This window comes from Bombina bombina, chromosome 6, assembly GCF_027579735.1.
Source record: "Bombina bombina isolate aBomBom1 chromosome 6, aBomBom1.pri, whole genome shotgun sequence".
NCBI lineage: Eukaryota > Metazoa > Chordata > Amphibia > Anura > Bombinatoridae > Bombina > Bombina bombina.
The window spans coordinates 859,185,915-859,208,174 of NC_069504.1; the positions used below are offsets into that span (position 1 = coordinate 859,185,915).

Here is a 22,260-nt window from a genome sequence, read left to right on the forward strand (position 1 = left end):
ATATCATGAAAGTGGCAAGATGACAGAATAAAATCTCATTCAGAGGACATAACATCATTTGCAGATTTAGCCCCACATTCTCTGTATTGTTGGAAATAATTTTAGCCCTCGACATTGCTATTAAGATCTAAAGGAATCCAATATCAATGGGGTCCCCCCTGCTTCTTGTTGGTGACATACCTGGGGCAATCAATCTTCTGAAAAGACCCTGCCAACATAGCCACATTCTGCTCTGATATTAACTTGGACTCACTGAAAGACATCCCACTTTTCTCTGCTATACCAACTCCAGGGCCTTCTGATCACATGTTATCAAAGCCATAAAGATCCAAACCGTCCAAGCAAAAATCAGGATATCAAACTTGCCTTCTCCTAAGGATGCTGGGTGTAAGGATTCCGCTTCATGTTTTACCTATGCCTTTCCCATTCACCTTATGTATGGATTCCACTCCATGTTTTACCTATGCCTTTCCCATTCACCTGACTTCAGCCTTACCTGTACTTAAGGCATCAGCTAACTGCAGACAGGTGCTTAATTATTAAGTTTCTAGACTAGCTCTGAAGTCTGTCTGTTTTCCACTTGCTGTGTGTTTTTTCTGAAACCAAACCAGTCTGCTTTTCTTCCAATTTCTGAACCAGCTACTACCTTGGGATTACTTATTTTTACTGCCGGTTCATATGCTCATTTTGCCTACATAAACTTTTACAGAGGCAAGTTTTTCTTTCAAGCGTGCACGCTACAACAGAGACTTATTTCATACTGCAGTGTGTTTGCTGCCTTCTCCCTCTGAGTTGCTATCTCATTTGAGCCACTGAAGCGTTTCTCACACAGCGGACTTCAATCTCTCTTCCACTGCAACACAGTGCAACTCATCTACAAACAACCTCCCACGGACTAAGTACAAGGACATCTCAGAATTAATTCTGCTTCTATTTCACACCATCCGGTGACTGGGGGTAAGCACTGTAGTTACTTTAAGCTGTGCTGTACAAATAAACCTTGAACTTTGCTTTTCCCTGCTGCTCTACTGACCGCAAGACTATCAGCACATGTGTATACCATTCTGTGACAAACTAACTAACAGTGTCTAAAACTGAGAGTTACACTTCACACTGAACTGTTATATCTTACTCCAGCACTAATAGCAACACTACCTGCTTTCTGGAACTCTGCTTTTCTTTATCAATATTTATCATACTGGGAGCTAGCTGAACACTAAAGTTTGCTACTAATAAATTGTTTTATTTTTTACATTTCTTCTGATCCAGCCTTTGTTTATGTTTATACTATTGCTGTGACATTCAACAGCATATGTGATTTACATAATTCGTTGCCAGACAAGTTTCTGATCTGCAATTCAATTACTTGAGAATAACAACTTCACTTAAAGCAGCTTGGTCTATGCTGTTCAATAGTCCATTTGCCAAAAGTGATACAAATCATTTATTTTGCATACTCTGCAGTTGTGATCCATCCTCACTCTCTACTAAATCATTACAGAATAATTAAGCCTAAAAAATATGGATCCAGCAGATTTGCCCCAATTCGTTTACAACCTGTCTAAAAGAGTAGATGAACTCAGTCAAGGCCTTAGAGATCTAAAGATTGAAAATGAGACTTTAACTAAGGTTATAAGAGAGACAACTCCTCCCAAAGCAAAAGCTGCTGAATCTATTGTGGAACCACAGATTGCAGCACCTGATTTGTTCAATGGTGATAGGAGTCTCTATCGCCAATATAGGAATGCCTGCCTCCTCACTTTCAACCTTAAGCCACTCACATATCCTAATGATAATATTAAAGTGCTCACAATGATTACCTATCTACGGGGTGAACCCCGAATCTGGGCAGACACGCTCTTTGAAACCAACGATCCTATTCTATCATCCCTACAGTCTTTTCTAGCAGTCATGGATGAACTTTATTCAGACTCAAATTTACAATTGACTGCAGAAAGCAAGATGCGGAAACTAAAGCAAGGCAACCGTCCTGTTGAAGTTTATATAACGGAGTTTAAACAACATGCCATTGATTCCCAATGGAACGTGATTGCCTTAAGAAACCAATTTCGCCTAGGACTCTCGGAAGCAGTTAAAGATGAGCTAGCCCGAACTGATCTCCCTGACTCCTTAGACGGCCTCATGAAGCTCTCAATGCAAATAGATAGAAGGCTTCGCGAAAGGAAGTCAGAGCGTCAAATTGGGGATTCTTCTTACAAGAGATCATTCCATCCTCCTCCAACTGCTTCTTCATCAAGTGTGCCTGAACCTATGGATATAGGCTTTAGGAGGGGTCCATTGACCTCTGAAGAAAGGTTTAGAAGAAAATCAAAAGGACTGTGTATGTATTGTGGAAGTCCAAACCATCCTATCCGCGAATGCCCCTCCCTACGTAAAAATAAAAATAATAAGTCTCTCTTACATTTGACTTCAATGATTGAACATGATAAACCAATTCACTGTACTTTAACCCTCTCTTTACAGTGGGACAGCAATCGCATGATGAAAGAAGCTATAATTGACACAGGAGCCCAAGGGAATTACATAGATAAAGCTATTGTTGAAAAATATAAAATACCTCTCATCACTAAATTGTCTCCTGTCTCTATACGGGTTGTAGATGGGTCTGAACTTTCTTCTGGTCCTATTACTCAGCATACAATTCCCATTTTGGTATCCACCCTAGGTTCACATCAGGAATACATCACCTTTGATGTTATTACCTCTCCTCTATTCCCCATTGTACTAGGGTTACAATGGCTCCGTTTACACGAACCTGTGATCAATTGGTGTTCTTTGGAAGTAAAATTTGATTCACCATATTGCCAGCAAACCTGTCTAAATCATTCTGTTCTCTTCCATTTGACAGAAACTCCACACATACCTAAAGTATATGAGAAGTTTGCAGACGTATTCAGTAAGAAGGAAGCTGATACTCTACCTCCTCATCGGTCGTATGACTGTCCGATCGACCTCAAACCTGGTACCACTCCTCCCTACGGTCATCTCTACCCTCTTTGCCAACCCGAGCTTGATCATTTAAAGATGTATTTAGATGAAAACTTAAAAAAAGGTTTTATACGTCCTTCAGTTTCTCCAGCAGCAGCCGGGTTCTTCTTCGTAAGAAACAAAGATAACTACCTTCGACCAATCATCGACTTCAGGGAGCTCAATAAAATTACGATAAAAAACAGGTATCCCCTACCACTCATCCCCGAACTCATTGAACGCCTCCAACATGCCAAAATCTTCACCAAATTAGATCTAAGAGGGGCTTATAACCTTGTCCGCATAAGAGAAGGGGATGAGTGGTTGACCGCCTTTAGGACAAGATACGGCCTGTTTGAGTACCTGGTAATGCCGTTCGGGTTAACTAACGCCCCGGCCACATTCCAGTATTTTATTAACGATATATTTCACGATCTTCTTGATACTTGTGTGGTCGTATACCTGGACGACATTCTAGTGTACTCAAACACGCTTGAAGAACATGTTAAACATGTTAGTTGGATACTTTCCAGGCTCCAAGTTCATAGGCTATATGCAAAACTAGAAAAGTGTGTATTCCACACCAAGGAAATAGATTTTTTGGGGTACTCCATTGGCCCAAAAGGTATCCAAATGCAGGCTAACAAAGTCGATTCAGTAAAAAACTGGCCACAACCAAAAAATAGGAAGGAACTACAACGTTTCCTCGGGTTTAGCAACTATTATAGAAAGTTTATTAAAAATTTCTCTCAAATTGCTAAACCTCTCACAGTACTCACCAGTTCCAGTACACCTTTCACCTGGAACTCCAAAGCAACTGAAGCTTTCAACACATTAAAAAACTCCTTCTGCTCAGCTCCAATACTTCAATTTCCTGACCCTTCTCTCCAATTCATTTTGGAGGTGGATTCCTCCGATTATGCCCTTGGAGCTGTCCTCTCGCAAAGACGCAGTATATCCCAACCACTACATCCAGTAGCTTTCTATTCCAAAATTCTTTCTTCACCTGAGATGAACTATGCTGTTGGAGAAAAGGAACTCCTGGCAATAAAACGTGCCTTTGAACATTGGAGGCATCTCCTGGAGGGCACCGTCTTACCAATAATCATCTACACGGATCACCGTAATCTCGAGTTCCTACAGAGGAATAAAACTCTCTCTAGTCGACAGGTAAGATGGAGCCTATACTTCAGCAGGTTTAACTATCAAATCATCTACAGGCCCGGCTCTAAAAATGGAAAGGCGGACGCACTTTCTAGGAAAGACCCTAGACCTCCAAACACTCAGGAATCTACTTCTATCATTCCCCAGATAGATTTTTGGGTCTACTGTCCACTTTCAAGACGCAACTTCAAACAGCTTTACGGTCAGATCCTCAGCTACCTCAACTCCGACTATCTTGTAGAAACAACCTCTACTATCATGGGACTCTCTTGTATGTCCCCGAGATTCTTAGACCTGCTCTAATTAAACAACATCATGATCCACCTCTCCTTGGACATCCAGGTATTATGAAAACAAATTAACTTCTCAGCAGATCCTACTGGTGGCCAAATTTGGAAACATCTGTAAAAAACTATATCTCAAACTGCTCCATCTGCATTACTTCCAAAAAGGAAAGGGCCAAGCCATATGGACATCTTCTTCCAATTCAAATACCTGATAGACCTTGGTTACATCTCGGCATGGACTTCATAGTTGAATTACCTGTGAGTTCAGGTTTCAACACCATTCTTGTTGTCAGAGACATCCTGACCAAAATGGCTCATTTTATCCCTTTTAACAAACTTCCCACTTCCAGTGAGACAGCACAACTCTTCTTAAATTCGATTGTCAGATACCACGGAATTCCTTCAATCATAACAACTGATAGGGGTACTCAGTTTACCTCGAAGTTCTGGAAAAGTCTTTCTGCTCAACTGAAAATTGATCATCGCCTAAGTACTGCCTTCCATCCACAAACAAATGGCCAAACAGAGAAATTAAATCAATGGCTAGAGCAGTATCTACGCTGTTATTGCTCTTATCAGCAAAATGAATGGTCACAATACCTATATCTGGCCGAATTTGCCTACAATAACTCGGTTAATTCATCCACCAAAGTTTCACCCTTCTTTGCAAATTATGCTTTTCATCCACATTTTTCCCTGGAACAAACGGATAACCCAATTTCTCCTTCTGTAGATGATCTACTACAGAAGCTCGCTGAAAACTTCCACTTCCTAAAAACAAATATCCAACAGGCTCAGACCTCACAGAAGAAATACTACGACTTACGCAGACGACCATCACCATCTTATGCCATAGGCGATAAAGTTTGGCTTTCGACAAAAAATATCAAAATCCCTGTTCCCAGTAAAAAACTAGCAGGATTATATATCGGACCGTTCACTATCACTCACGTTGTTAACCCAAATGCAGTTACTCTGGACCTTCCCAGTTCTATACCCATCCATCCTACTTTTCATGTGTCCCTTCTTAAACCAGCTTCAGATGATCCTTCAGTGAAAACTATTTTACCACCTGTACCTGTACCCCTAGATCCGGACACTTATGAAATTCAAGACCTCCTGGATTCCAGACGGCATAAAGGTGTCTTACAATATCTGGTCAGATGGAAAGGCTACTCACCTGATGATGACACCTGGGAGCCTTATACCAATATAGATGCACCTAGACTCATCTCCCGTTTCCACAGACGATATCCTCTTAGACCTAAACATCAAGCCGAGGATCGGCTTGCTTGAAGCGGGGCGTATGTAAGGATTCCGCTTCATGTTTTACCTATGCCTTTCCCATTCACCTTATGTATGGATTCCACTCCATGTTTTACCTATGCCTTTCCCATTCACCTGACTTCAGCCTTACCTGTACTTAAGGCATCAGCTGACTGCAGACAGGTGCTTAATTATTAAGTTTCTAGACTAGCTCTGAAGTCTGTCTGTTTTTCACTTGCTGTGTGTTTTTTCTGAAAACAAACCAGTCTGCTTTTCTTCCAATTTCTGAACCAGCTACTACCTTGGGATTACTTATTTTTACTGCTGGTTCATATGCTCATTTTGCCTACATAAACTTTTACAGAGGCAAGTTTTTCTTTCAAGCGTGCACGCTACAACAGAGACTTATTTCATACTGCAGTGTGTTTGCTGCCTTCTCCCTCTGAGTTGCTATCTCATTTGAGCCACTGAAGCGTTTCTCACACAGCGGACTTCAATCTCTCTTCCACTGCAACACAGTGCAACTCATCTACAAACAACCTCCCACGGACTAAGTACAAGGACATCTCAGAATTAATTCTGCTTCTATTTCACACCATCCGGTGACTGGGGGTAAGCACTGTAGTTACTTTAAGCTGTGCTGTACAAATAAACCTTGAACTTTGCTTTTCCCTGCTGCTCTACTGACCGCAAGACTATCAGCACATGTGTATACCATTCTGTGACAAACTAACTAACAGTGTCTAAAACTGAGAGTTACACTTCACACTGAACTGTTATATCTTACTCCAGCACTAATAGCAACACTACCTGCTTTCTGGAACTCTGCTTTTCTTTATCAAGATTTATCATACTGGGAGCTAGCTGAACACTAAAGTTTGCTACTAAGAAATTGTTTTATTTTTTACATTTCTTCTGATCCAGCCTTTGTTTATGTTTATACTATTGCTGTGACATTCAACAGCATATGTGATTTACATCACAAGTTTCTGATCTGCAATTCAATTACTTGAGAATAACAACTTCACTTAAAGCAGCTTGGTCTATGCTGTTCAATAGTCCATTTGCCAAAAGTGATACAAATCATTTATTTTGCATACTCTGCAGTTGTGATCCATCCTCACTCTCTACTAAATCATTACACTGGGTGATGCACTGCAGAATTATGTAACATTATTTTTATGATTACTATCCCTTTAAGTATGGTCTTGACATGAACTGTTTGATAAAAATAAAAAAATATCTAGATCACAAACAGGCCCATGCTCAGAATAGCACACAATCTGGTATTACAAGTGAATGGTAAAACAGAATTACCAGAGAATGTTTAGTGCAGCCATGATCTCTATAGCGCACTATATATTTTCAATGGATACCATGGTGATGCTAAACATCACTGTCACTATTGCGTGCATGGCATAACAGCGCTAAACAAGTTAATGTGGCTGGAGACCTGAAGTAAAGTGTTTTGGGCTAAAATAAAAGTATGTCAAAACACAGGTAAAATGTTTTAAAATATGGTGTTAACGTAACTTTTCAAATGTCCAAACAGACCAGTGAGCACACTTTATCTTAGCGCACCATCGGGTTAACGCTTGAGTGAAACCCAGAACAGAGATTTATAGAGCGCTCAATAGACGTCTATGAGGTGAGAAATTTAGCATGGCTTCACTATCCGAACTCCAAATTTTAGCACACCTCAGGCTTTTGCTCAAGCAGAACCATTTTGCTTTCAACTTTTAATATGAGCACAAGAATAAAAGTGCTATTGATTTAACTTTAATATTTTTGCATTCCACTTGTAATCCAGCCCTATGTGTTTAAAATATAGTGTATGTGGGAGCGGAGCTAGACGGCACCCAAGATGGATGCAGGTGTCTAGAGCTCTGGAGTCAGGTCGGCGATATTAGCACTTAGAGCCCATGGGAATGGGATTTTTCAACACCTGAGGAGGATTTAGGCTCTCTGAACCCATGGAGATCCCCCGGTGGTATCCGGTTTACTTAAATTTTACCGCGCTCACAAGATATAGCGGAGACAGGCGCCATCAAGGCCTGAGGCCTACATCCACCAGTCGTAGAGCCAGACCATATGCAGTGACCATATCGGTTGTTTCATCAGGCTGTGATGAAACGACCGATACGGTCGAGAAACGTGTTGCCGGTTATTACTGCTAATACATTTTGACTTTATTATTAGCTCTTGCTCTACTCCATTATTCATTAATTGGTCCACTGGGATATTGAATCTCTCTTTCACTTCCACGGAGGCTCTTTTCACTTCCACGGAGGTGTTTATAGGTTACTATCGGCCTGTTTCCCCCAGTGGGCGTTCCTGTCACACGCTGTGGTGACATTGGGCCTCCAGGGGATCCATATCCTGTACACTGACAGCGAATTTCCGCTCCACACTGCTGGTCTGTTTGGTCTGTCGGGCTACTGTTTGAGGTCCCGGCCTGTTTTGTTTGGCACCTTCCTAGTGTCGCTCCGTTTGTGAGTATTCATCTGTTTGGGCTTCTCCTGTGTCTGTTTCACACCTCCAGTACAGATGATATTGTTTTATGAGGCACCTCACCATCTGTTTTTGCATGTCTTATCTTCAATTATTCAGTTAGTCACGCTAACTGCCAAAGGATTAAACTCGCCAACTAAGTGCTCAGTGGCACTGTCATGGTTTAAAAAATCCAAAGCGGATATTGTCTTTCTCCAGGAGACACATTTCCCAAAAAAACACCCACCTGGTTTCTCCAACAGGGACTTCCCAATGGGACACTTTGCATCACACACAAAGAAGAGGGGAGGCATGGGTATATTAATACATAGGTCCATTCCGTTCTAGTTGCTGACTGTTGTCGCTGACCCTTGGGGCAGATGGCTAATATTAGTGGGACTCCTATATAATAGGCTGATAACAATGGTGAATATCTATGCACCTAATACTAAACAAGCTAAGTTTTGCTGAAGAATCACCAGTATGATACTATAATGCCAAAAAGGCTCTCTTATAGTAGCAGGCAACTTGAACATAGCTCTAGAACTAGATATCAACTGTTCCACTGGTAGCAGCAGAATCTCCCCGAGGTCCCTCTTAGATATAAGCTCAGATCTCCATAGTCTTTCACTAATAGATACCTGGTGGGCTAAACATCCAGGACAGAACAACTTAACTTTTTACTCTAACCCCCATAAAAGCTACTCACGCATAGATGAAAGCTTCATAGATCAAAAAAGTTATTGTTTACTTAAAGACTCAGATATAGAACCAATTAGCTGGTCGGACGACTCTGGTCAATATAGATTTGTAATGGTTAGACGCCCCATCGGCCACTTTCCAATGGCGATTGGATAAATATCTCCTTACAAATCCTATACTGAACACGAAATTATCAGAAAGCATTGAAAAATATTTTACCCTCAATAATTTACCTGAGATCACTCCTCTCACTCTGTGGGAAGCGAATAAAAAGGTTATATGTGGCAAACTCATAAAACATAAAGCGCATCTCACTAAACAATACAGAACAGCATACTCAGGCATTTCAAATACTATTCGCGACCTAGAAACACAACACAAAATAAACCCCTCGGAAGCTAACATAGCCTTACTCCTACGGAAAGCAAGAAATGAGCTTCAAGGGACACTGAACACAATTTTTTTCTTTTTCGTGATTCAGATAGAGCAGGGGTGGGCAAGAGGTAGATCGCGGTCTACCAGTGGACCACGGGTGAATTTTGAGGTGACCGCTTAGAAGATTTAAAAAGTCTGCATAATAAGAGAAACATTTCTCACACATCTGGATTATGAGTGAAGAGCCTTGTCACCGTAGATATGAGAAATGTATCTCTTATGCAGACTTTTGAAATCGGCTATGAGTCTATGACAGTGGTATGTGTACTTCAGCATGCGGAATGCAGCTGTAGCTGAACTCGCTGCCCCAGTTTGGTTACTGCCTGTCCCAAACTCTCCTACTTTTTGTCTCAAGAGCGGTCAGTCCATAGTACTGACTCTTCGTGCACCAGGCTGAGATGCTGCTCGGTATCCCTGGGTTTGGCAGATCCAGGTCCTGCTCTGTCTGATATTCTGCTGCAACTTTCTAGTTCTGTCCTCCGTTACTTGTCACCTGGCTCTGCTGGGTGAATGGTCTGGTGTTTTTCTTCCCAGGGTCTGTTAGTTCCCCTCAGGTTCTTTTACTTACTCTGTACCAGGCGTTGATGCTGCTCTCTGATACTTTCTCTGACACACTAATATTTGCTAGTTTCTGCAGCTTTCTTTCCCCAGAATTTGTTGTCGCCGAAGTGTGCAGGTCAGTGCTGTTGCTGCTATACCAGTCTCTGGTTGCTGTGTAAGGCGGTACAGAGCCTGCAGGTCCTGCTGCTGTCACTGTCCCAACTATTTGCAATAGTCTCCAGCTAGTAGCAGATGGAGAGCAGCCAAGAGGACCTGCCCCCTAATCAACCTGACATGGCCTCCAGCCAATAAAATTAATTTGTAGAATAAGTCTGTCTATGATTGGCTGAAAATAGTTCATTGTCATCGTTGTACCTGAGCTGTGGGTTTCCCATGTGTTCCAGGCTTGACTACTCCACTAGCCCTAGACTCGAGCCATCTTGATTGTTCGGTACACAGATAAGGTTGCTTGATAGTCCCGGAGTGACGTAAAGAGAGAGCTCTCGCAGTAAGTAAAGAGCACAACTGTATTTATTTTTAAACAGCGCAGCTGATTTTTAAAGCTGTTTGTAGCAAAAATACAATTTTCAGCCAGCGACTGGTGTTTTTATTTTTTAGTTAGGTGACCACGTCACTTGGAATAAAATTACAGGTAGCCCTTGTCTTACAAAAGTCTGCCCATCCCTGAGATAGAGCATGCAATTTTAAGCAACTTTCTAATTTACTCCTATTATCATTTTTTTCTTCGTTCTCTTTCTATCTTTATTTGAAAAAGAAGGCATCTAAGCTGAGGAGCCAGAAAACTTTTGGATTAGAACCCTGGACAGCACTTGTTTATTGGTGGGTGAATTTATCCACCAATCAGCAATAACAACCCAGGTTGTTCACCAAAAATAGGCCGGCATCTAAACTTGTATTCTTGATTTTCAAATAAAGATACCAAGAGAATGAAGAACATTTGATAATAGGAGTAAACAAGAAAGTTGCTAAAAATGGCATGCTCTATCTGAATCACGAAATAAAAAAATTGGGTTCAGTGTCCCTTTAATAACCTACTCTATAAGGAGGCCCAAAAGAAAGCACTACGCCATAAAAATATTTATTTTGCAGACTCTAATAAAATAGGTACATTACTAGCTAGGATACTAAAATGACAGAAACTTAGGACTTATATACATAAACTTAAGGACTCTGAAGGTCACGAAGTGATAGGTAGTCACCAGATAGCGGACCAATTTAGAGCATTCTACAGTAAGTTATAAAATCTCCCGCTGCGCTCCAACCCGCACTTGCAATCCCAAACAGCTAGTGAACAATATGTGGCTAAGGCCCAACTTCCCACATTGCCTAAAGAAATTACTGGTCAACTAGAGGAACCTATCTCTGTCCAAGAAACCCTAGCAGCCATTAAATCCCTTCCTTTACACAAAAGTCTGGGACCCGATGGATTCACTAATCTATATTACATACAGTTTGCCCCACTTCTTACTCCTCACCTTACTTCTTTGTTTCAAGCTATAGATGACAACCAATGTAAATGAGAATCCCAGAACTCACCAACCAGACCAAAGGTGCACGCTAGTGGGGTCCATGCACTAACCCCAATAAGGTATAGTAACAAAGTAGAAGCAGCACCAGCTTGGAGTATTCTTGTTACCTTTTATTCATCAGAGTGTCTCTGATGAATAAAAGGTAACAAGAATACTCCAAACTGGTGCTGCTTCTACTTTGTTACTATAGATGACAACCAACCCTGGTCCCAACAAATTCTAGAAGCTCATATCACTGTTCTACCAAAGGCAGATAAAGATCCGACCAAAGCAGAAAATTTCCGACCCATATCGCTACTTAACACAGACATAAAATTATATGCTAAGACCCTGTCCTCTCGTCTTAATAAAATTCTCCCCCAGCTTATACACCCCGATCAATCGGGATTCATACCCAAGCGTGAGGCATGTGACAATACAGTTAGGGTCATACATCTGGTGGAACATGTCAGCTGGTCGAAACAGTCTGCAATTTTAATCTCTACAGATGCTGAGAAAGCTTTGGACTGGCTGGACTGGAAATTTTTAAAAATATGTTTGTCTGCCTTCGGTATAGGAACAAAAATGATACATAGAATCCTAAGCCTATATACTCAACCAATCCGCAAAGGTTAAAGTAAACGGTATCCTATCAGATAGTATCATAATTCCACTGTTGCCAGACGAAATCCAGATATTGAAATTGTGACACAATGAGTATAAAGTCACCCTGTATGCAGACAACGTCCTAGTCCTTCTCACTGCCCCAGTGTCGTCCCTCCAGCCTCTCCTGACAGTGTTTCGGATGTTTGGGGTCACTCAAATTTTCTAATAAATGCCCAAAAATCCTAAATTCTTAACATCTCCATGTCCCGGAAGGACTTTGAAAAATTGTGTTTGCTATGTCCATACAATTTGAATAATGATAAAATTAAATATCTAGGAGCCTTTCTGACCCCCATCTAGTAGTAAATTATATAAATATAACTATCATCCATCTCCTGGTGGGGTCAAATACAAACAATTAAAATGACCACCCTCCCACAAATTCTGTACATACTCCATGCAGTCCCTATACACCTGCCAGAGGTGGTATGGGATTACCCTCCATCTTACAATATTACAATGCAGTAGCTCTCCAAAGGGTGGTAGAATGGCATGAATAGCCACACACTAAGCCAACATTGATTATAGACTCTCAATTGCTAATTTCCCCAGCCCTTGGTCCCTTATGCTGGATCAAGCACACCAACAGGCCAGTCTTAGTGAAACAATGCTCATTATACACTCACTTCTTTAAAACATGGGACCGGGTTCGTACTAGAATAAAGGGAATATCCTCCATGATCTCCCCAATGTCACCTATCCCTTTGAATGCAGTAAGTAAGTGGGAGGTCTTATTCCGAAAGTGCTACCAGATAGGGGTTTAGGTCAAACTATCCCTCTTACTATACTAACAGAAAAAGGGAAGCTTAAAGATCAAACACAAATCTATTCTGTGGACGGCAGAGGCCCCAAGGCTTAGACTATGGGGCCTATTTATTATGTGTCTGTCCGACATGATCCGATCAGTGGATTTCCTCTTGTGAACTGCTGGTACAACGCCGCCCCCTGCAGATTTGCGGAAAATCCGCCACTAGCAGGGGGGTTTCAATCAACTCGATCGTATTCAATCGGTTTCAATTGCGGCAATGTCTGTCCGCCTCCTCAGAGCAGGCGGACAGGTTATGGAGCACCAGTCTTTAAACCGCTGCTTCATAACTGGTGTTTCTGGCGAGTCATACTGAGCTTGATAAATGGGCCCCTATAAGTGAGATATTACTGTTTCTGGACTTTATAAACCATTTCAATAGGTCTTATATAGGGGCAGGGATTAGAATACTAAGAATAAATGATGGAAGAAGAAAACACCTCCCCGAGACCCGGCAAAGACTATTATACAAGGAGAAGCCTCTGCTCAAGCTGTAAAACTTAATGCGGTAAATTTATTAAAGTGTGAGCAGACATGATACGCTATCAGCATTTATCATTGCACCAGCAGTTCTTGTAAACTGCTGGTGCAATGTCGCCCCTGCAGATTTGCAGCTAATTGGCTGCTAGCAGGGGGTGTCAAACAACCCGATCGTATTCGATCGGATTGATTTCTGTCCGCACCCTCAGAGCAGGTGGACAAGTTATGGAGAAGCAGTTTTTAGACCGCTGCTTCATAACTTCTGTTTCCGGCGAGCCTTCAGGCCTTCAGCCTCCATACGGAGCTTGATAAATCGGCCCCATTGATTGGTTAATTGTTACGCAATATGCGCAAATGTACTGAGCTCTTTTGTTATTTCTTAAGATTATTCATTTGTAATATGCACAGTTTCGAAAAAAAAGTGTATGTGTGTGTGTTTATGTATATGTGTATGTGTTTATGTATATGTGTATGTGTTTGTGTTTATGTGTGGGTGTGTATATCTATGTGTTTATGTGTGTCTGTGTGTGTGTGTCTGTATATATATGTGTGTGTGTATATGTGTGTGTATGTGTTTGTGTTTATGTGTGTGTGTATGTATATGTGTGTGTGTGTGTGTATGTGTTTGTGTTTATGTGTGTGTGTGTATGTATATGTGTGTGTGCTTATGTGTGTATGTATATGTGTGTATATGTGTGTGTATGTGTTTGTGTTTATGTGTGTGTGTATGTATATGTGTGTGTGTGTGTGTATGTGTTTGTGTTTATGTGTGTGTGTGTGTGTGTGTGTGTGTATGTATATGTGTGTGTGTGTGTATGTGTTTGTGTTTATGTGTGTGTGTGTATGTATATGTGTGTGTGCTTATGTGTGTATGTATATGTGTGTGTGTGTGTGTGTGTGTGTGTGTGTATGTGTTTGTGTTTATGTGTGGGTGTGTCTGTGTGTGTGTGTCTGTGGTTATGTCTGTGTCTGTATATATGTGTGTATGTGTGTGTATAAATATGTGTGTGTGTGTTTGTGTGTGTGTATCTATTTGTGTGTTTGTGTTTATGTGTGTCTGTGTGTGTGTGTATATATATGTGTGTGTGTATATGTGTGTGTATGTGTTTGTGTTTATGTGTGTGTGTATGTATATGTGTGTGTGTGTGTGTGTATGTGTTTGTGTTTATGTGTGTGTGTGTGTGTGTATGTATATGTGTGTGTGTGTGTGTGTGTGTATGTATATGTGTGTGTGCTTATGTGTGTATGTATATATGTGTGTGTGTGTGTATGTGTTTGTGTTTATGTGTGGGTGTGTCTGTGTGTGTGTGTCTGTGGTTATGTCTGTGTCTGTATATATGTGTGTATGTGTTTGTGTGTATAAATATGTGTGTGTGTGTTTGTGTGTGTGTATCTATTTGTGTGTTTGTGTTTATGTGTGTGTACATATTTTCAAACTGCCTTTATATTGGATTGAAATGGGCCTAATTAGTTGTTTGTTTGTTTTTAGACTTTTTGTAGATATCTGGGTTGGTTTAATTTATAATAAAACATATAAATACTGTTTAATGGTGACATTTCAAGATAAACATACAAAAACGGTACTAGTAGTCTATGAGAATCATTCTTTGAAATTTAAATTTTCATCTAAAAGCCTTTGGTACATATACATTTTTTATAATTAGGTGTTTGTATATTTTATTGAATTTTCAAATAAATCCTCAGGTTAGTTTTCTCAGCCCAAGAGTAGGGCTAGCATCTGTTTCTCACACATACCAATGCCATGAAATGTATACAGCACAGGTATAGAAACAGCAGCACACATGGCTAATTAAGCAACACAGTCTCCAATAATAATTTGTTAGTAACTCACCAAACTTCCTCTCAGTGGATTAAATGGCCTCACTGGAATAAAGAAACACAATGTCCAAACATGATCATTTCATTTGTAGACATCTTAAGAGATCTCTGTGACAGATAAACACTGCTGGCTAATTCACTGTCAGTCCCTATTGCATTTAAACTAAATTAACTCTTATGGGACTCAAGAAACTATATTTATAGCAATATTACATTATAATTCCATTATTTAGCATTAGCAGGACTTATAGAGCAATGAGGTAAGGGATGCTGCTACATTTAATCTCTTTTTTGAGTTATACTAAAACTTCTTTCAACAAACGTATACAATGTTGTCAGTACATATCAGTCCCTAATGGTTGTAAGTGATCTGGGTGCAGAGACCATAATGCAAAGGTTTCTACTGAATCCTGATCTTTGAAGTTAGAGAGTTAATTCTGAAGTTAGAGAGTTAATTCTGAAGTTAGAGAGTTAATTCTGAAGTTAGAGAGTTAATTCTGAAGTTAGAGAGTTCAATCTTTACCCCCATATAATGCCTGATCATCATTGTATCCCACAAAACAGCTACACTCAACCTGTAGTCTCTTTTCACTCAATAATAAATGTAGAACTGTTGTGCAGTCCTGTTGAAGGCTTTGGGCATCCAAATACAGCCCATTCAGGGAGAGTGATTGACAACCACTGACTTAGATACATATAGGCTATTCATCTGTTTGTCTAAAACATACATACATATGTATATGTTATATGTTATTATACTCTTTATGCCCCACTAGTTTTAATTACAAAAACACTTCAAATGCACAGCTGCATGTAGCCTTTAAAGGGACATTAAACTGCTGGGCACAAATACTTTACTTTGGTTACTTCTCACCATGCTATTGTTTTTCCTCGTATGCCTGTAGATCTCATCAAAGATGTTCTCTTATTTTAACCCTTTACAAGTGCTGCTTAATACAATTCAGGATCTTCACACATGGTGCTGCCATCTTGGAGTTTAAAGGAGGCCCATTTTAGGTTCAGAACACTGGGTAGCACTTGCTTAACCCAGGTTCTAAACCAAAAGTGGGCTGGCTCCTAAGCTTTACATTGCTACTTTTTAAATAAAGATAGCAAGAGAACAAAAAAAAATTGATAAAAGGAATAAATTAGAAAGTTGCTTAAAGTTACATGCTGAATAATTAATTATTCATCATGAATCAGTGTGCATTCACATATCTGTGATATTGTTGTGTTCTTGACTAGCATTACAGTGCACTTCAGTTTAGAGTGCATAATACAGAGTAGGGTTGCCTCCCCGGCCTTGTTTTCCTGGACACTTATGAGTTACGCATGCTGCAGGGTAAGCAGGGCAGAACATGTATTGCGCCTCTGGAGATCACATTAATAGTGCTGATGAACAGCACAATACATATTCCTCCCTGCACACCCTACAGCATGTGAAACACATAGGTGCCCAGGAAAACATGGCCAAGGTGGATACAGACTAGGAGCTGTAGATTTTTACAGTGGCTGTATTTCTCTATATTATTCCTGAGAATATTTGTTATGTAACTTTTAAATTGTGTTAAAAAACATACAAAAACAAAAAAAAAAAAAACATGCAAAGCTTTTGCTTTCTATTATGTGAGAAAATCCAAAGTGCAAGGTACGGCTGTCAAAATGCCAGTAACATCACTGATCTGTGAAAGCTCACTTGTTCTAGCAGTGCAACAATCTCTACAAGATGGTGGCACCCAGTATAGAGATGCAGAGCTTTGCCAACTGGCTTCTGCAGTGTGTTAAAATAAGAGAAAGACTTTAAATAGAGCTGAAGGTACAGAATTGTCAAATTTTTACCTCATAATATAGTTAATTTCAGTCTTGGTCAGACAGACAGACAGACTGACTGACATATACTTGAAATATATGTCCTCTGTTTAATTATACCAAATATACCTCTGATTTCAGGCTGGTAACTTTTTTATACAAGACTCTCTGGCACATCATTTTGTATTACCTTGTTCCAGCTTCTTATTCCAGTGGACGTGGTTGCAGTCTGGATGGCTCAGATCTGATAGGAATTTTCCAAGATGGAGACATTTTGGTTGGGGCTGTGTTACCTCTTCACATTGCCAAAATATATCCAAAAATGTCATACAAAGAGAAACCTGGAAATGTTATTTGTAGAATGTAAGTATCATTTTTATATTTTTCCAGTACACAGATTTCTGTTTTCACATATATCATTAGGTTATACAGCATCTTATATTTTTTTTCTACCAATCAAAAACTACAGTCTTGTTACCGTCACTATTCCTCGCCTTTGCTCTGCTGTACTTTCTTTAGTTTTTACACTCTATTATTTATTATATTTTCTAAACGTCTAGGTAGATGTCTAGAATGTCATTCTGTTACAGTATTTATTGCACTTGTCAATCATATTTTGTCTTTCTGTTTTTAATAATATGCAATAAAAATGTATATGTTTTCCTCTATAGGTTTCCGGTAGAGAATTACTTACAACTACATTCCATGAGGTTTGCCATAGAGGAGATTAACAATAATCCAGAATTACTCCCCAATACAACACTGGGCTTTAAGATTTATGATTCGTGTTCTTTGCTGCAAAGAGAGTTGGAGGGAACTCTTTGGATGGTAACTGGGCAGAATAAAGCTATAGCCAATTTCCAGTGCCAAGAAAAAGAACAAATGGCTGCCATTATTGGACACTCTATCTCCACTTACTCTATTCTAATGGCCCATATCCTAGGACTAGCAAGATACCCACATGTAAGAGAGATCAAACTAGAAATCCGGATCACTGTCTGAGTTTTCATACTCATATTATGGAAAAGTATTTATATTGATGAACAATGTATTCACCATAAAAGTAAATGACAATTATGTAATTATTCAGGTCCTAAGTAACCTTTCTGTAAAACTTGCTAGATTTTTGCTTTTTTACCTGGGTTTGTTTACATACTTAACAATGACTAATTAAAACCTAGTAGGCTGTGGAAGAATTTTATTTGCAGCTTTATATGAACAACCTAAAAGACAGTAATCTACATATTTGAGATTATTTATTCTATATACAAATTCTTTGTTACACCATATAATCTTTTATGTATATTTATTATAAAAATGATTACCAAAATTAGAAATAAAATAGCCATAATATCATGGATATGTATTGTTCAAACTACTCTAAAAAATGACAATATTTTAAAATGAACACAAGTAAAGAATAAAAAAAAAAAAAAAAACAACAACAACAAAGACTGTAAACCTTATTAGAATCGTAGTGTACTTACAGAATTAATGTGGTGATTTACCATGTACTCTGACTGATCTGTTGCACAAATTAAAGTTTACCTTTATCATCATATGTATTGATTGGTTCAAAGATTGTACTAAATGTTCTATAAATGTTAAAACTTCTTGAATTTTAAATAAAAAGGGTAGAATATTTCCATTATTTAATAAGTTGAACAAATAAAAAGAATTTTCAAATCACTAAGGGATCATGTTGCTAAATATTTCCATCACTTTCTATTTTGAGGTTAAACACTGCAATGTTTAACAAAGAAAGTTCATATTAAAATACTAAAATAAGCACTCAGATTAGTAAATATAAACCTGTAAAAGAATTAGTGTGAAAGGTAATATATTAAAATTCAATTACAATTTTGGATTTCAAATAACGTTTTATTTACAACTGTCTGTTTTGTCTCAGGTTTTGTTGAATAAGCTCTTTATCTTAATTATACAAATTTTATTATACTGTACAAAGCACGGAAAATAATTCATTCCTTTGAGGATTATGGGCTAGATTACAAGTGGATTAATATATTTGTAACGCTTTTTGAGTGCTAACTGCGCCTCCATGTTTGCGCTGGTATTACATATTATAAGTAAATATTTAGCATAAGAGTGAAAAACACATCAGTAGGTCAGCTAGCGCGACCGCACTTACTGCCTTTCCCCATAGACTTCTGGGGAGCATTACAAAAGCCTTCTCTTTTATCTCTTTCACTCTAACATAAAGGTGCACTAGACCAACTGTGCTTAAGCTGAAGGTGCGTTAGGAATACTTAGAAGAAAATGTTCATTTTATTTATTTATATTTATATTTCAATATATATCTGTAAAAATATGTAAAAATAAAATTATATATATATATATATATATATATATATATATATATATATATATATATATATATATATATATACATTCACCGGTCACTTATTAGGTACACCTGTTCAATTGCTTGGTAACACAAATTGCTAATCAGCCAATCACATGGCAGCAACTCAACGCATTTAGGTATCTAGATGTGGTGAAGACGACTTGCTGAAGTTCAAATTGAACATCATAATAGGGAAGAAAGGGGATTTAAGTGACTTTGAACGTGACATGGTTATTGGTGCCAGACGAGCTGGGCTGAGTATGTCAAAAACTGCTGATCTATTAGGATATTCACACACAACCATCTCTAGGGTTTACAGAGAATGGTCAAAAAAGAGAAAATATCCAGTGAGGGGCAGTTGTGTGGCAACGATGCCTTGTTGATTTCAGAGGTCAGAGGAGAATGGGCAGACTGGTTCGAGATGATAGAAAGGCAACACTAACTCAAATAACCACTTGTTACAACCAAGGTATGCAGAATACCATCTCTGAATGCACAACACGTCGAACCTTGAAGTAGATGGGCTACAGCAGCAGAAGACCACACCGAGTGCCACTCCTGTCCGCTAAGAACAGGAAACTGAGGTTACAGTTTGCACAGGCTCATAAAAATGGGACAATAGAAGATTGGAAAAATGTTGCCTGGTCTGAGGAGTCTCGATTTCAGCTGCAACATTCAGATGTTAGGGTTAGAATTTGGCATAAACAACATGAAAACATGGATCCATGCTGCCTTGTATCAACAGTTCAGACTGGTGATGGTGGTTTAATAGTGTGGGGATATTTTCTTGGCATACTTTGGGCCCCTTAGTATCAGTTGAGCATTGTTTAAATGCCACGGCCTACCTGATTATTGTTGCTGACCATGTCCATCCCTTTATGACTACAGTGTACCCATCTTCTTATGGCTACTTCCTGCAGGATAATGCACCATGTCACAGAGCTCAAACTGGTTTCTTGAACATGACAATGATTTCACTGTACTCCAATGGCCTCCACATTCACCAGATCTCAGCCGACAAATCTGCAGCAACTGCGTGATGCTATGAGGAATGTTTCCAATAGCTTGTTGAATCTATGCCACAAAGAATTAAGGCAGTTCTAAAGGCAAAATGGGTCCAACTCGGTATTAGCAAGGTGTACCTAATAAAGTGGCCGGTGAGTTTATATATATACACACACATATACACAAACAGATACAGCTCTGTAAAATTATCAGTTCTCTATCTCTAGTTTTATTCTATAAACTACTGACAACATTTCTCCCAAATAAAAATGATTTGATTAGCCCCTTACCATCCCACCTCCCTGATCCCTCAAAAAAAGCTTTCTAACCCTCCCCCTCTAACTAATTTCCGCCATCTTAGGTACTGGCAGACAGTTTTCTATATTTTTTCTTTTTTATTTAATAAAAAATTCTGTAGTGTAGCTGCCCCCCCTTCATTTACTCCACCTCCCCCTCCAAGATTTCTCCCCTACCCTCTATTCCCCTTTCTACTCTAGGACCCCCTACCCTGTATACCCCCTCCTACCCCTCCCTCCTCCTCCCTCCCTCCTGCTCTCAGCATTTATTTTTTCCATATAGTAGTGACCCCACCCTTTCCTGCCGCTCCCTTCCCCCTTTCAGCAAAGAACCTCCCACCTGCCTCCCTCCTAACCCTCCCACACCACCAACGATTGGCACAACCACTACCCAATGCAGAGAGGACAGAGAGTGTCGCTCTCTGCATCAGTAACTCTGCAACTCTATTTCTACACTTCCCTACTCAGGGATCATGCAGAGATAGCACAATCTCTCCACTGTTAGCAAGATCACAGCAGAGAGAGGCCCAGGACAACAGCTTATTTCAGGGTACGGCCCTGGTCCTTAAGGGCTTAACGATCAGCGCCATACAGGATACGGAGCTGGTCCTTAAGGGGTTAAACAACACAACACCAATCTTTCAAATTGCTGTTGGGTGGCTTTATGCCACTCCTAGTGCAAATATTCAAGTAGCTCAGCTTTGTTTGATGGCTTGTGACTATCCATATTACTCTTCATCACATTCCCGAGGTTTTCAATGGTGTACAGGTCTGGAGATTGGGCTGGCCATGACAGGGCCTTGATTTTGTTGTGCTTCATCCACATCTTGATTGACCGGGATGTGTTGCATGGAACATTGTTCTGCTGGAAAAAACAATCCTCAGAGTAGGGGAACTTTGTCAGAGCAGAAGGAAACAAGTTTTCTTCCACAATAACCTTGTAAATGGCTTGTTTCATGTGTCCTTCACAAAGAAAAATCTGGCCTATTCCAGGTCATCTTCTCTGATGAATCCAAGAATTGTTTTTTTTTCCCAGCAGAACATTGCTCCCTGCCACACAGCCAGCTCAATCAAGGTGTGGGTAGAGGACCAGCCTAATCTCCAGAACTGAAACCCATTGAAAACTTAAGTAATATGATCAAGAGGAAGATGGATGATCACAAGCCATAAAAAAAAGCTGAGCTGCTTTAATTTGATTTCTGAACTCATGCTAAGCTAAAACATTAGTATTGTGTTGTTTAAAAACTAATATAAAGTTGTTTTCTGTGCATTATTAGAGGTCTGAAAACACTGCATCTTTTTTTGTTTGTTTGACTAGTTGTCATTTTCTACAAATGAATGCTCCAAATTACAATATTTTTATTTGGAATTTGGGAGAAATGTTTTTTTTAGCAGTTTATACAATAAAACAAAAATGTTAATTTTACTCAAACACAAGAAATAATTTTGCAGTGGTCTCATATTTTTTTCCAGATATATGAGCAGAAGCCATACGTTTCAACTTGTAATATGTGCAATATTTAGTGCGGTCGCAATATCCATTGAAAGTATACGGCGCGCTAAAGTGATATCAGCCGCGCAAAACCTTCTTTGG

The 22,260-nt window shown here is 39.5% G+C and overlaps 1 protein-coding gene across 1 annotated transcript in view; it reads left to right on the forward strand.

The window, feature by feature from the left end:
* Positions 1-22,260, forward strand: part of LOC128664685 (extracellular calcium-sensing receptor-like) — a 55,340-nt gene that overhangs the window by 22,628 nt on the left and 10,452 nt on the right. Inside the window, exons 3-5 of the mRNA XM_053719494.1 lie at positions 11,565-11,972; positions 17,201-17,363; positions 17,672-17,963. Coding sequence (XP_053575469.1) covers positions 11,565-11,972; positions 17,201-17,363; positions 17,672-17,963 — 863 coding nt within the window. The remainder of the gene's footprint in view (positions 1-11,564; positions 11,973-17,200; positions 17,364-17,671; positions 17,964-22,260) is intronic.